Below are 11,996 nucleotides of genomic sequence, written 5' to 3' on the forward strand. Positions count from 1 at the left end.
CAGGGTGCACCCGTCACTTTATTTCTGCAATGTAACGAGTTCTTGGAGTCTTAGGCAGCAGCAGCCTTGGCGGCTTTCCTCTCTTCCAGCATCCTGTGCTTCTGCTTTGCCAGGCACTTCCTGGCAGAACAATAGGCTCCCAGGTCATAATCTGTAGAAGAGAGAGGGGGTAAAGCTTGTTACAGGCAGGGGGTCTGGGCAAGGTTTTAGTGGCTGGGAAAGCAAGACTCCAAACCAGAAGTCAGGGTTGGATTCAGGCTGGGTTACTCACAGCGGTCATGGAAGGCCTTAGCCACCTGGGTGAACTGCTCCAGTTCCTTGGCACAGTTCTGCTTTGAGCTCTCTCCTTCTCTCTGCTGACAAGCCTTAAGCCTCTCCTGGATGATGTTGACAATTTCCTGGTCAACTTTGCTGAAAGAACAGAGAGAGAGTTCCTACCTCAGCCCAGGGGTCTGGGTCCTTTCAAGGGGAGTGTGGACTGGATGACACCAGTCAACTGTTCCCTGCTGTGCACTCACTAGTCCCTTTTCCATTGCATCTCCGCCTCATAGATACACGGGACGTCACCCTCTTTGCATTCTGTGATGTCCGGCACACGTCGGTACTGCCGGTGATAGTAGTAGATTCTGTTCTTGGCGTGCTGTCGCTCAATGAACTCTGCAAAGAGAACGCCTCAAACTCAAGGCCTGTCAGCTTAGACACACTTTTTTTTTTTTTTTTTTTTAAGATTTATTTATTTATTTAACCTCTGAGCCATCTCTCCAGCCCAGCTTAGACACACTTTAGCTAGGGGGTCTAAAGTTCTATCAAGGACTGGCTACAGAGGTTAACAGGTATCACCTCCAGTTGCATGAGATCTCACCTCATGCCTCTAACCACCTTACAGGGTAGGTCCTTATTTAGAAGAGACATAACTCAGGGTTGAGAACACAGAGGGTTTGAGTAGGCAAGGAAACTCCAGGAATTCAACAAGACCCAATGTTTTCCACTGGTAAGTTAAAGAGCACAGAGTTCACACATTCAGACATTCTAAGATGCTACCGAAATATGGAGCTGACCTTACTGCAGTAATGCACCTGGGGCTGGCTAGAAAACTTCCACCTTCCTAACCCAAGGACCACCTGTAAACCAGGGGCAGTGACTTGGCTGTAATCCAAGCTACTGGGAAGCTGACAAAGATATTTGCTATGTTGTCCTGGACAACAATGAAGATGCTGTCTCACAAAGATAATCCATAAACTATAATCAGATCCTCAACATTTGGAAGAGGGAAAAGCAAGAAACAACCTGAGCATGCTCTGCACCCCAAATGCTGGACAAATAGGCCGTCTAATCGACTGGACAAAGTGCCCAGCATGTTCCAGCTGTTGTTCACCAAGCTGGCAAACAAGACCACCAAAGGTTGAATGGAGCATTCTCTGGGACCAGGGATAAAGAGCACAGCCATTTAAAACACCACTTTGCATGGGTGACACTGTGGCCCAAAGAGAACGAATAAGCACCCTGACCATGCAGATGGATAGCAAATTGTCCATTTCAACAAGGGCTTACTGATCGGCTACTTGTGCACACTTAGCAAAGCTCCCTGGTGATGGGCTAGATTTCCGACCACTACTGTTTTGTTTTGAAGACAGGGTTTTTCTGTGTAACCCTGGCCGTCCTGGAACTCGCTCTGTAGACCAGGCTGCCTTCGAACTCAGAGCCACTTGCCTCCACTTCCCCAGTGCTGGGATTAAAGGCATGTGCCACCACCACCCGGCTTCCGGCTAACACCGTTTAAAAGAGTGACCGGGGTCGAGGGTTATGGGCAGGCTGTAGTCCTGGGAAAAGTGGGCTATTCCGCGGGGGCGAAGGGAGGTCTTGGGAAGTGGTCTGGGGTGCAGCGGGGAAACAAAAGGTGACGCTCGGTCCCGGGGTCTCGGACACAGAGGGTGTCCTCTGGGGAGGTTAACAGACCATTTGGAAAAGAAAGAAATAAAACGACAAAGAAAAAACAGTCAATTTGGACTCGGGGGCTCTGGATGCGGGACAGCAACGTGCAGCGGGTGGTGGTTCCTGGGGACGGCTACTGGGCGTGGGATCCGTGGGGTACCAGGACCTCCACGGAGCGGGCGCAATCCTAGACCCCGTACCTCTCACGAGGGTCACGGGCCGGTCCACGAAGAGGTCGAAGGCCTTCATAAAGTAGGTCAGGGGGTTGGGGAGCGAGGTTTGCGGCGAGGGAGCCGGCGTGCGGCGCGGGGGCTCGGGGTACACATCCTTGTCCCAAGAGTCCGGCATGGCTTCAGCAAGCGCTGGCCTCCGACCTCCAACTCGCTCCGCGTCAGGACCAGCTCGGCCTGCCGAGGACGCGGGGACCTCTACGCCTGCGCGGAAAGGCGGCACCGCGCCTGCGCAGTAGGTAGTCGCGGGGCACCATGGGATCGTGGCTCGCCTCTCGCGCACCCCCTTGTGGTTCCCAGCGCTATTGCACAGTGGCGTCCTGGTTTAGTTGGATAGAGTTCACCAGATGCCAGGAAAGGTAGCAGGGAGCAAGGTGAACTCGGCTTGGTAAGAGAACACACACAAATCAACGAATAATAGAAACATCAAACGCCCTCACTACTCCAGGAAGCCATTCTAGACTGCTCAGTCCTCTGGCCTATTCAGGGCTCTGCTGGTGGGTGCCGGTGCACCTGGGGGCTTCTCTGAAGAGGCGGGGCTTGTCCCGTTGTCGTCCATGAGGGGAAAGGGGTCTCTCACCCTAGGCACAGAGTGCTTTGCCCTGCTTCTGGGAGTTCTGTTCTAGTCCTGAGCTCTTGTGCCCTGAGTTGTTCACTGGCAGGACTGCACTGCCCGAACTCTGAGTTTTATGCATTTAGAACTGGTTTTGCAGCCTGGGCAGTGGAAGTCCTCACCTATCTGTCATCTTGGTGCTGGTCACCTCCTGCCAGTGTTGGGGACTAAGAACACAGAGCTATCAGCTGCAATGACTTACCAAATCTAGTATTACACAAAAATCAGTTTATGACATCGAGGTCAGACCCACAAATCTTAACATTTGGTAGCATAGAATCTTAGTATCTAGTGCAAAACCACTATCCCCGAGGGTCAAGCCTAGTGGACTCGGTGATTCTACAACTATAGAACCTTGATTCTGTAACAATAGAATCTTGGGATTGAAAAATAACGCGGGGTGGTGGCGGCAGCGAGCGTCTTTAATCCCATCACTCTGGAGGCAGAGGCACTCGGATCTCCGAGTTCCAGGCTAGCCTGGTTTACAGAGTTCCAGAACAGCCAGGACTACATCGAGAAATGCTGTCTCAAACAAAACAAAACAAAACAAACAAACAAAAAACAAAACAAAAAAGAAAGAAAGAGAAGATAGTTGGCACTGTGATACAAACCTGTAGTAGGACCTACGCAAGGGGCTGAGTTGGGATGATTCGAGTCCAGGAGTTCAAGACCAGTTTGAGAAGCCAGATATGTAGGTTCACGCCTATAAGCCTCTCTGCCATTTTGGTGGTGGAGGTAGAACTGCCCAGAATTCAAGGCCAGATACGCTATAATTTGAGACCTTTTCTGAAAAGAAAAAGAAGGGGCTGGAGAGATGGCTTAGCAGTTAAGAGGTCTTCCAGAGAATCTGGGTTTGATACCCACCACTCAGTTTGTAACCGGCTGTAACTCCAGTTCCAGAGGTTCTGGTGCCCTCTTCTGGCCTTCAAGGACACCAGGCACACAAATGATGCACAGATATACATGCAGGCAAAACACCCATACACATAAGATAAAATTTAATTAAAAACCAAAAAAAGGAGCTGGGCAGTGGTGGTGAATGCCTTTAATCTTAACACTCAGGAGGCAGAGGCAGGTAGATCTCTGAATTCGAGGCCAGCCTGATCTACAGAGCTAGTTCCAGGACAGCCAAGGCTACACAGAGAAACCCTGTCTCAAAAAAAAAAACAAAAAAGGGAAAAAGCCAGGAGGGGGTGGTACATGCCTTTAAGCTCAGCACTTGTGAGGCAGAAGCAGGCTGATCTCTGAGTTCAAGGCCAGCTTGGTCTACAGAATGAGGTCCAGGACAGCCAGGGCTGCACAGAGAAACCTGGTCTCTAAAAACTAAAAGGACTTATATAATTTGCTGGGCAGTGGTGGCAAATGCCTTTAATTCCAGCATTTGGGAGGCAGAGGCAACTGGATCTCTGAGTCTACAGAGCTAATTCCAGGACAGCCAAGGGTAAACAGAAAACCCTTGTCTCCAAAAACCAAAAACCAAAACAAAGCAAAAAAAAAAAAAAAAAAAAAAAAAAAGCAAAAGAAAGAAACAATAACAGAGCTGTCAGTGTAGCTCAGTTAACAGAGTGCTTGCCTAGCATGCACAAGTCCCTTGGTTTAATCTCCAGCACAGCATAAACCAGTCATAGTAACACACAACTATAATCTCAACACTTGCACTGGAATGTGGAGGCAGGAGGATCAGAAACTCAAAGCCATCCTCAGCTATATACCAAGTTCCAGGCCAGCCTGTGATACATAAGACCTTGTTGCAAACAAAGACGCAAAGAAACATGAAACCAAATTCATTCAAGTAGCTGTTCCGGCTAGTTTTTTTGTCAACTTGACACAAGCCTCATCTGAGAGGAGAGAACCTCAACTGAGAAAACGCTTCCATCATATAGGCCTGTAGGTAAGCCTGTAGGGCACTTTCTTGATTAATAACTGATGTGGGAGGGTCCAGCCCACTGTGGGTGGTCCTGGGTTCTATAAGAAAGCATGCTGAGCTCGAGAGGCAGAGCCAGGCGGATCTCTGTGAGTTCGAGGCCAGCCTGGTCTAGAGAGTGAGAGCCAGGACAGGTGCAAAGCTACACAGAGAAACCCTGTCTTGAAAAACCATAAACAAACAAACAAATAAATAAATGATTTACTGCCAGAAGAAAGGGGGGAAAAAAAAGAAGAAAGAATGCTGAATCAGCCATGAAGAGCAAGCCAGTGAGCAGCATTCGTTCAGGCCTCTACTTCAGTTTCTTTCTTTCTGTGTAGCCCTGGCTGTCTTTGAACTAGTTCTATAGACCAGGCTGGCCTTGAACTCGCAGAGATCCGCCTGCCTCTGCCTCCTGAGTGCTGGGATTGAAGGCGTGTGCTCAGCTTCTACTTCAATTTCCGCCTTCAAATTTCTGACTTGAGTTCTGCCTTGCTTTCCCTCAATGATGGACCGTCATCAGGTCCTGTAAGCCAAATAAATGCTTTCCTCCTCAAGTTGCTTTTAATTATGATGTCTTTAAGGTTTTTATTTTATTTTGTGTATGAGTGCTTTGCCTGCATGTATGTCTTTGCCCGAGGTCAGAAGAGGATGTCAGATCCCCAGGAACTGGAGTTACAGACAGTTGTGAGCCACCACGTGGGTGCTGGGAATTGAACTTGGGTCCTTTGGAAGAGCAGTCAGTGCTCTTAACTGCTGAGCCATCCCTCCAGGATGGTGTTTTTATTGCAGTGACAGAGAACTCTAGCTTACAGCTCTCAGGGCAAGAGACCTCTTTCCCGGACTCAGATTTTCCTTCTGGCTGTGGCCTGAGGACAGGACCCCTCCTCACGTCACAGTGGTCCTGTTCTTGAAGAGTCACCACCCAGTCCCCAGGACCATGGGAGATAAAATGCCATCCCTGGTCCCAGGTGTTCTTACCACGTCAGGCTGCCCATTCGATGCCCATCCGATGCCCCTCCTAGGTTTGTTCCTGGCACCAGAGGCCATGCTGGCTACAGGAGCCAGCCAAGGAGCCTGCCAGGTGCTAAATCTGGGATCTGGCAGTTGAGTGTTCTGGCCCTGTCATTCGACCTCTGGTGCCTGGTGGGGAGGCCCCTTCCTGACCTGCAGGGACCGGCCATGGTCAGTGGGCTGGGGCTACACCCTGAACAAACTGGCATTCCAGGGGAGGGGGAGGGATAGTCCTGGAGCTGTGAGGAATGGGTCTGAAGAGATAGCAGAGGGCCAGGGCTATGCTTCTGGGCCTAGAAGGGGCGTGAGGAGGAGAGGTTACGGTAACCACCTGCCCCGGACATACTCCCTTACTGTCTTGGACCCGTCCAGGTCTTGCCAGGCCGAGTTCACAAGGGCAGGAAACCCGTGGTTGTAGAGACCCCATCCTTAACCTCTACATCATCTGCGTTCTGTTCTTTTGTAGATGGATGGGGTAGCACTGAGGACCCCCTGGATCTCTCCCTCAGGCCTCTAGCCCACATTGTATTTGGGAATGTTGAGTCGACTGGATCATCCTGAGGCCACCCCTAGGGAGACCCCAGTTCTGAACTCCTTTTCTCTTACTCCTAGTCCCACCGGAAGTTCTCTGCCCCTCGACACGGACACCTGGGTTTCCTGCCCCACAAGAGGAGCCGGAGGCATAGGGGCAAGGTGAAGAGCTGGCCTCGGGATGACCCCAGCCAGCCTGTACACCTCACGGCTTTCCTGGGCTACAAGGCTGGCATGACCCACACCCTTCGAGAAGTGCACCGCCCTGGACTCAGTGAGTCACTGAGGGGGACGCAAGGCAGAGTGGGGGATGGAATCTTGCAAATGACAGGAGCCAGAAACTGTTCTTGTGGTCCAAGTGGAGCCACAATCCCAGAAAAGTTGATGTCCTGTGCATGGGGATTGCTCTTAGGACAGGCAGGATCCATGCTGAACTTTGTCAAGCCCTGACCATGAACAATGCCTGGAGATAGGGATTTCTGACAGTTGAGGCATGGAGAGGCTAGGAGAGTGGTCCCAGGGAGTTAGTAAGTGGAGCTACTGGGATTCAAAGTGGGCACCCTCGTGGGGCTCAGGACTGTAATCCTAGCTACTTGGGATATTGAGGCAGGAGGATCACAAGTTCAAGGCCAGCCTGAGTAACTTAGCCTCTGTCTCAAAATAAAGGTTAAAAAAAGATTTGGGGATGTGGTTCAGTAGTAGACTGTTTACCTTGTATGCCCAGAGTCCTAGGTTCAATTCCCAGTATTGCTAAAAATAATATAACAGAAATTTAAAAATTGGGTTACCCCATCTTTCTTAAAGCCTCCTGTGTAGTGTCTATCTATAGGACTTTAGAACATACATTTTAGGAGAGCTAGGTTACAGATGTGGATTGCTGTGTGACAGACATTCTATCCTGCAGGGAAACCCCTTAAGCAGGAAAGTGAACAACTCCAAATAGTTCAAGGAAGTCCGAGAAATCGACCAGATTTACTAGGCCCCTCCCTGCAGGAGTAAGCAATAAAAGTTGAGCATCCCCCTTCAGAGGGGCAGAGCTGACCTACAAAGAAAACTCTTGGACGTCTGGAAGAAGCAGGAAGCTGTGGAGCTGCCTGGAAGAGGTTAAGATGAGAACAAGGTTTAGACTAGAGTCAAGGCCGGGCGGTGGTGGCGCACGCCTTTAATCCCAGCACTCAGGAGGCAGAGCCAGGCGGATCTCTGTGAGTTCGAGGCCAGACTGGTCTACAAAGCAAGTTCCAGGAAAGGCGCAAAGCCACACAGAGAAACCCTGTCTCGAAAAACAAAACAAAAAAACAGACTAGAGTCAATTGGGAAGGACACTCCAACATGCTGAGCTGCCGTGGGCTGTGTGGTGTGCTCCAGGTTCCCAGCTTTGGTGACCTGTCACCCATGCTGGAGTGGGTTTTGGTGATGCATATGTCTTTGAGTCATTTCTGCTCCTGTAAGTGACCTCCTCACCCATATTCCTGTAAGTAACCTCAGTACAATTCATTGGTTACCAAGTTGGACTTTGGTGGTATCCGTACTTTGGTCTGTTGTGGAGTAGATGTGAGCGTAGTATCCCCAGAAAAAGTTTTGTCACACAAGATATAGTTCAATCCTTTATACTGTTTACCTTGGTTTGCTGTCAGAAGACTCAGTTTTAATTATGCATGTGTGTATGTTTGTATGGGGGTATGTGCACATGCGTGCAAGTTTGCAGAGACCAGAAGAGGGTGTTAGATATCCTGGAGCTAGAATTAAAGGTGCTTGTGCTATCTAATTTTATGTCACATTGACACAAGCTAGTGTCATTTGGGAAGAGAAAACCTTAATTGAAAAAAAAAAAAAGACTCCACAAGAATGGCCTGTGGTGCATTTTTTAAAAATTAATGATTGATGTGGGAGGCCCAGCTCACTGTGAGCAGTGCCATCCCTAGGCTGGTGGTCCTGGGTGGAGAAGCAAGCCAGTAGGCAGCACTCCTCCATGGCCTCCGTTTCTGTTCTCGCCTCTAGATTCTTGTCCTGCTTCAGTTCCTGCTCTGACTTCGCTCAGAGATGGAGTATGACCCGAGAGTTGGAAGCCGAAATAAACCCTTTCTTTCCCAAGTTACTTTGGTCATGAGGTTTTAGTACAGCAACAGCCACAGGAAACAGTAAGCCAGCCAACGTGTGTGCTAGGAACCAGACTTGGGTCTTCGGAAAGAGCATAATGTGTTTTTTTTTTTTTTTTTTCTGAGACAGGGTTTCACTGTGTGTAGCCCTGGCTGTCCTGGAACTCATTCTGTAGACCAGGCTGGCCTCGAACTTGCAGAGATCTGCCTACCACTGCCTCCTGAGTGCTGGGATTAAAGGCGCTACCACCAGCTGGACCAGTCTTTGTTTTTGATGTAGGGTCTCGTTATAGCACAGGCTTGACACGGTCCCTCTGCTCGTCTCCGGAGTGGTAGGATTATAGGCATTCGTACTGTGTACATTCAACTTCCCTAAGTTCTGTTGCATGCGCTTATGTGTCACTTGTGAAAATTTGTATACCTGCTGCCAGTTGTGTGACAGACTTTTCCTGGGGAGATGCAACACACACACACACACACACACACACACACACACACACACACACACACACACATCTACTCACTCCAGATAGGGAGCTCATGGCAGACCAAACTCCAACTTGATGAATCAATATGTTTTACTGGGGTTACTTAAGGAATATGGATGAGGGGTTACTCACAAGAGCTGAAATGACTCAAAGACAGCTGCATTATCAAGGCCACCCCAGCATGGGTGACAGGTCACAAAGCTGGGGACCTGGAGCGCACAGCACAGCCTGCAGGCAGCTCACTAGGTCGGAAAGTGGCCTTTCTAGGTGGCTTTCTAGGTCCGTTTGAACCCCTCCGGGCAGCTCGTTTCTCCTAGGCTTTTGGGCTGGTCTGGGCTGTTTCCAGTTGGCCAGACTTGTCTGAGAGTTTGCTTTGCAGTGTGGCTTGTCTCAGTGTGATGCTCAGCAGTCTTCCATGTTTATATACTCTTGCGGAGTGAGGGTCCTAGTGAATCTGGTCAGTATCAGGGACTTCATGAAGTTATTCCGAGTTGTTTATTTGCTGTTTGACGACGTTACTTGCAGTATCTCACCTTCCCTTAGAACGTTCTGGTGTTTGATCTCCCTGTAAACACCCCCTCTCTTTGTTGAAATAGATTCTTGGGGCTGGAGAGATGGCTCAGCAGTTGGAGCACTGGCTGCTCTTCAAAGACCTGGGTTCAACTCCCAGCACCCACATGGCACCTCACAACCTGTAACTCTAATTCCAGATGATCTGGCATCTCACACAGACATACATGCAGGCAAAACACCAATGCACATAAAAATAAATCTTAAAAAAGTTTTTTTCCTTCTTCAGTTTTCAAAACAGGGTTTTTCTCTGTAGCCTTGGCTGTCCTGGAATTCGATCTGGCCCTGGAACTCATAGAGATACGCCTGCCTCAAGTGCTGGGATTTAAAGGCCTGTGCCACCACTGTCCAGCTCAGCTCCTTTTTTTTTTTCTTTTTAGATCAGTAGTATTTGATTTTACCTAGGTCTCCGGGCTGTCTAGTCTCTGGTTCTTGGTCACCCTCACAGTGTCAGGTATGGATTCCATCTAGTGAATCAGTCAATCAGACATTGCTTGGTCATCCCACAGGCTTTGTGCCACCATTGCCCTGGCGTATTTTGCAGGTAGGACACCATTGTACATCTAAGGTTTTATGGCTGGGTTGGTGGTAAATATCTTGTCTTAAGAAGTTGACCTCGCCAGCGGTGGTGGCGCACGCCTTTAATCCCAGCACTCAGGCGGCAGAGCCAGGTGGATCTCTGTGAGTTCGAGGCCAGCCTGGGCTACCAAGTGAGTTCCAGGAAAGGCGCAAAGCTACACAGAGAAACCCTGTCTCGAAAAACCAAAAGAAAAAAAAAAAAAAAGAAAAAAAAAGAGTTGACCTCTGAGCTGAGCATGGTGGCACATGCCTTTAATCCTAGCACTCGGGAGGCAGAGGGAGGAGGATCTCTGTGGGTTGAGGCCAGCCTGGTCTGCAAAGCAAGAAAAATAAATGGAAAAAAAAAAAAAAAAGAAAGAAAAGTTTCCTTCTACCTGGTTTCCTTCTACCTGGGTTTTTGTTTTGTTTTTGAGATATGTTTCTTTGTGTAGCCCTAGTTGTCCTTGAACTCATTCTGTAGACCAGGCTGGCCTTGAAATCAGAGGTCAAACTGCCTCCGAGTGCTGGGATTAAAGGCATTCAATACCCTACCAGCTCTCAAAAGGGTTTTTTGTTTTGTTTGAGACAGGGTTTCTCTGGGTAACAGCTCTGGCTGCCTGGAACTCACTTGTAGACCAGGCTGGGCCTTGAACTCACAGAGATCCTCCTGTCTCTGTTCTGAGTGCTGGGATTAGCCAGGATTACCACCTCCTGGCTCCAAATGGAAGGTTTTAACCTAGGACAGTGTCCTAAGCTTGTGGGCCTTGACCCCTCTGGCGGTCAAACGACTCCCTTCCACAGGGGTTGCATATCAGATATCCTGCATATCAGATATTTACAATTCATAACAGTAGCAAAATTACAGTTATGAAGTAGCAACGAAAATAATTTTATGGTCTGGGTCACCACAACCTGAGGAACTGTATTAAAGGGTCGAAGCATGAGGAAGGCTGAGAGCCACTGATCTAGGAGAAAACTAGTACACCACACTACCTAGTCCAGATGCCCAGCACCCCTACCCTGGTGTGCCCTAGGCTGTCCTGAGATAGCCACATCCCCTCTGGCCCTCTCCAGCCTGTAGCAATGCTCAGTTCTCTACCCTCCTGCTACAGAGAAGCCTCCCTCCCTCCCTCCTTCCTGTGCTGAGGTGTGCAGGGCCACCTTCGCGGCTTCTGCTCTCTCCCCATGCCTGGTGTTTCCTCTCCTGCTGTCTCGGCTCTCCCGCCCTCTCTCTCCTCTCTCCTTCCTTCCTTCTTCCATCTCGTTCTCCCTCCTTTCTTTCCTTATTCCTTCCTCTTTCCCTTCCTTCTCTCTCCTTCCCTGTCTCTCTTTCTTTCCTTGCTTCTTTCTCCTTTCTTCCTTCCTCTCTCCTTTCTTCCAGTTTCCTTCCTTCTTTCATTTTGAGAACATATGTTTCAGTTGAGCCGATGTCTATCATCCCAACACTTGGGAGGTCGGGGCAGGAGGATCACAAATTCAAGGCTGTCCTCGACTACATAGCAAGTCAAAGCCAGCCTGGGCTACAGGAGATTCTCCCTCAAAAGAAGCTAAATAAAACCAAACCCCATGATGAAACCATGGCAGCCTAAGACTATCCATGAAATGAGAGGGTCTAGGTTTCCCTAGTGCTTATGACACTATATTAGATTATTAAAAGTAAAATAAGATTATGGTGTCTCACTGCAGTCAGCTGGGCAGCAGCCCTGTCTCTTGGGCTGCCTGAGTAGTGGCTGAGAAGGTCCCCTCAACTCTCGTTCCTTGGTCTAAACAGAAATTTCCAAGCGAGAGGAGGTAGAAGCTGTGACAGTTGTGGAGACACCGCCTTGGTGGTGGTGGGCGTGGTGGGCTACGTGGCCACTCCCGAGGTCTGCGGAGCTTCAAGACCATCTTTGCCGAACACCTCAGTGATGAGTGCCGCCGCCGCTTCTACAAGGATTGGTGAGAGCCTAGCTCCAGCTGGGCTAGAGCAGTGAAGGAGGGGGCTAGCCCAGGCAGAGAGTTTGTATGGTGCCTTCAACTCAGCATGACAGGCAGGAGGATTAGAGAGCTGGAGAGGACCCT

The 11,996-nt window shown here is 49.5% G+C and overlaps 2 protein-coding genes across 2 annotated transcripts in view; one reads left to right on the forward strand and one right to left on the reverse strand.

The window, feature by feature from the left end:
- Positions 1-15: 15 nt before the first annotated feature.
- Positions 16-2,389, reverse strand: Ndufb10 (NADH:ubiquinone oxidoreductase subunit B10). The gene is made up of 4 exons (XM_059269195.1): positions 2,133-2,389; positions 519-657; positions 272-411; positions 16-151 (listed from the first exon to the last, which is right to left on the reverse strand). The coding sequence occupies exons 1-4, from the start codon at positions 2,278-2,280 to the stop codon at positions 51-53; spliced, it is 528 nt and encodes a 175-aa protein (XP_059125178.1). The 5' UTR covers positions 2,281-2,389; the 3' UTR covers positions 16-50.
- Rpl3l (ribosomal protein L3 like) overlaps positions 2,279-11,996 on the forward strand; it is an 11,892-nt gene continuing 2,174 nt past the window's right edge. Inside the window, 6 exon segments of the mRNA XM_059269761.1 lie at positions 2,279-2,397; positions 5,704-5,863; positions 6,305-6,497; positions 11,707-11,757; positions 11,760-11,795; positions 11,798-11,839. Of these exon segments, the coding sequence (XP_059125744.1) occupies positions 2,279-2,397; positions 5,704-5,863; positions 6,305-6,497; positions 11,707-11,757; positions 11,760-11,795; positions 11,798-11,839 (601 nt within the window).

This window comes from Peromyscus eremicus, chromosome 8a (genome assembly GCF_949786415.1).
Source record: "Peromyscus eremicus chromosome 8a, PerEre_H2_v1, whole genome shotgun sequence".
NCBI lineage: Eukaryota > Metazoa > Chordata > Mammalia > Rodentia > Cricetidae > Peromyscus > Peromyscus eremicus.

What these genes read in the sequence shown, in the direction of transcription:
- Ndufb10 (XM_059269195.1), bottom strand. Translation starts at nt 2,280, where the DNA reads ATGCCGGACTCTTGGGACAAGGATGTGTACCCCGAGCCCCCGCGCCGC. An exon ending in ATGCAATGGAAAAGGGACTA is followed by an intron (nt 412 to 518) that starts GTGAGTGCACAG and finishes CTGTTCTTTCAG; the next exon opens with CAAAGTTGACCAGGAAATTG. An exon ending in TAAGGCCTTCCATGACCGCT is followed by an intron (nt 152 to 271) that starts GTGAGTAACCCA and finishes TCTCTTCTACAG; the next exon opens with ATTATGACCTGGGAGCCTAT.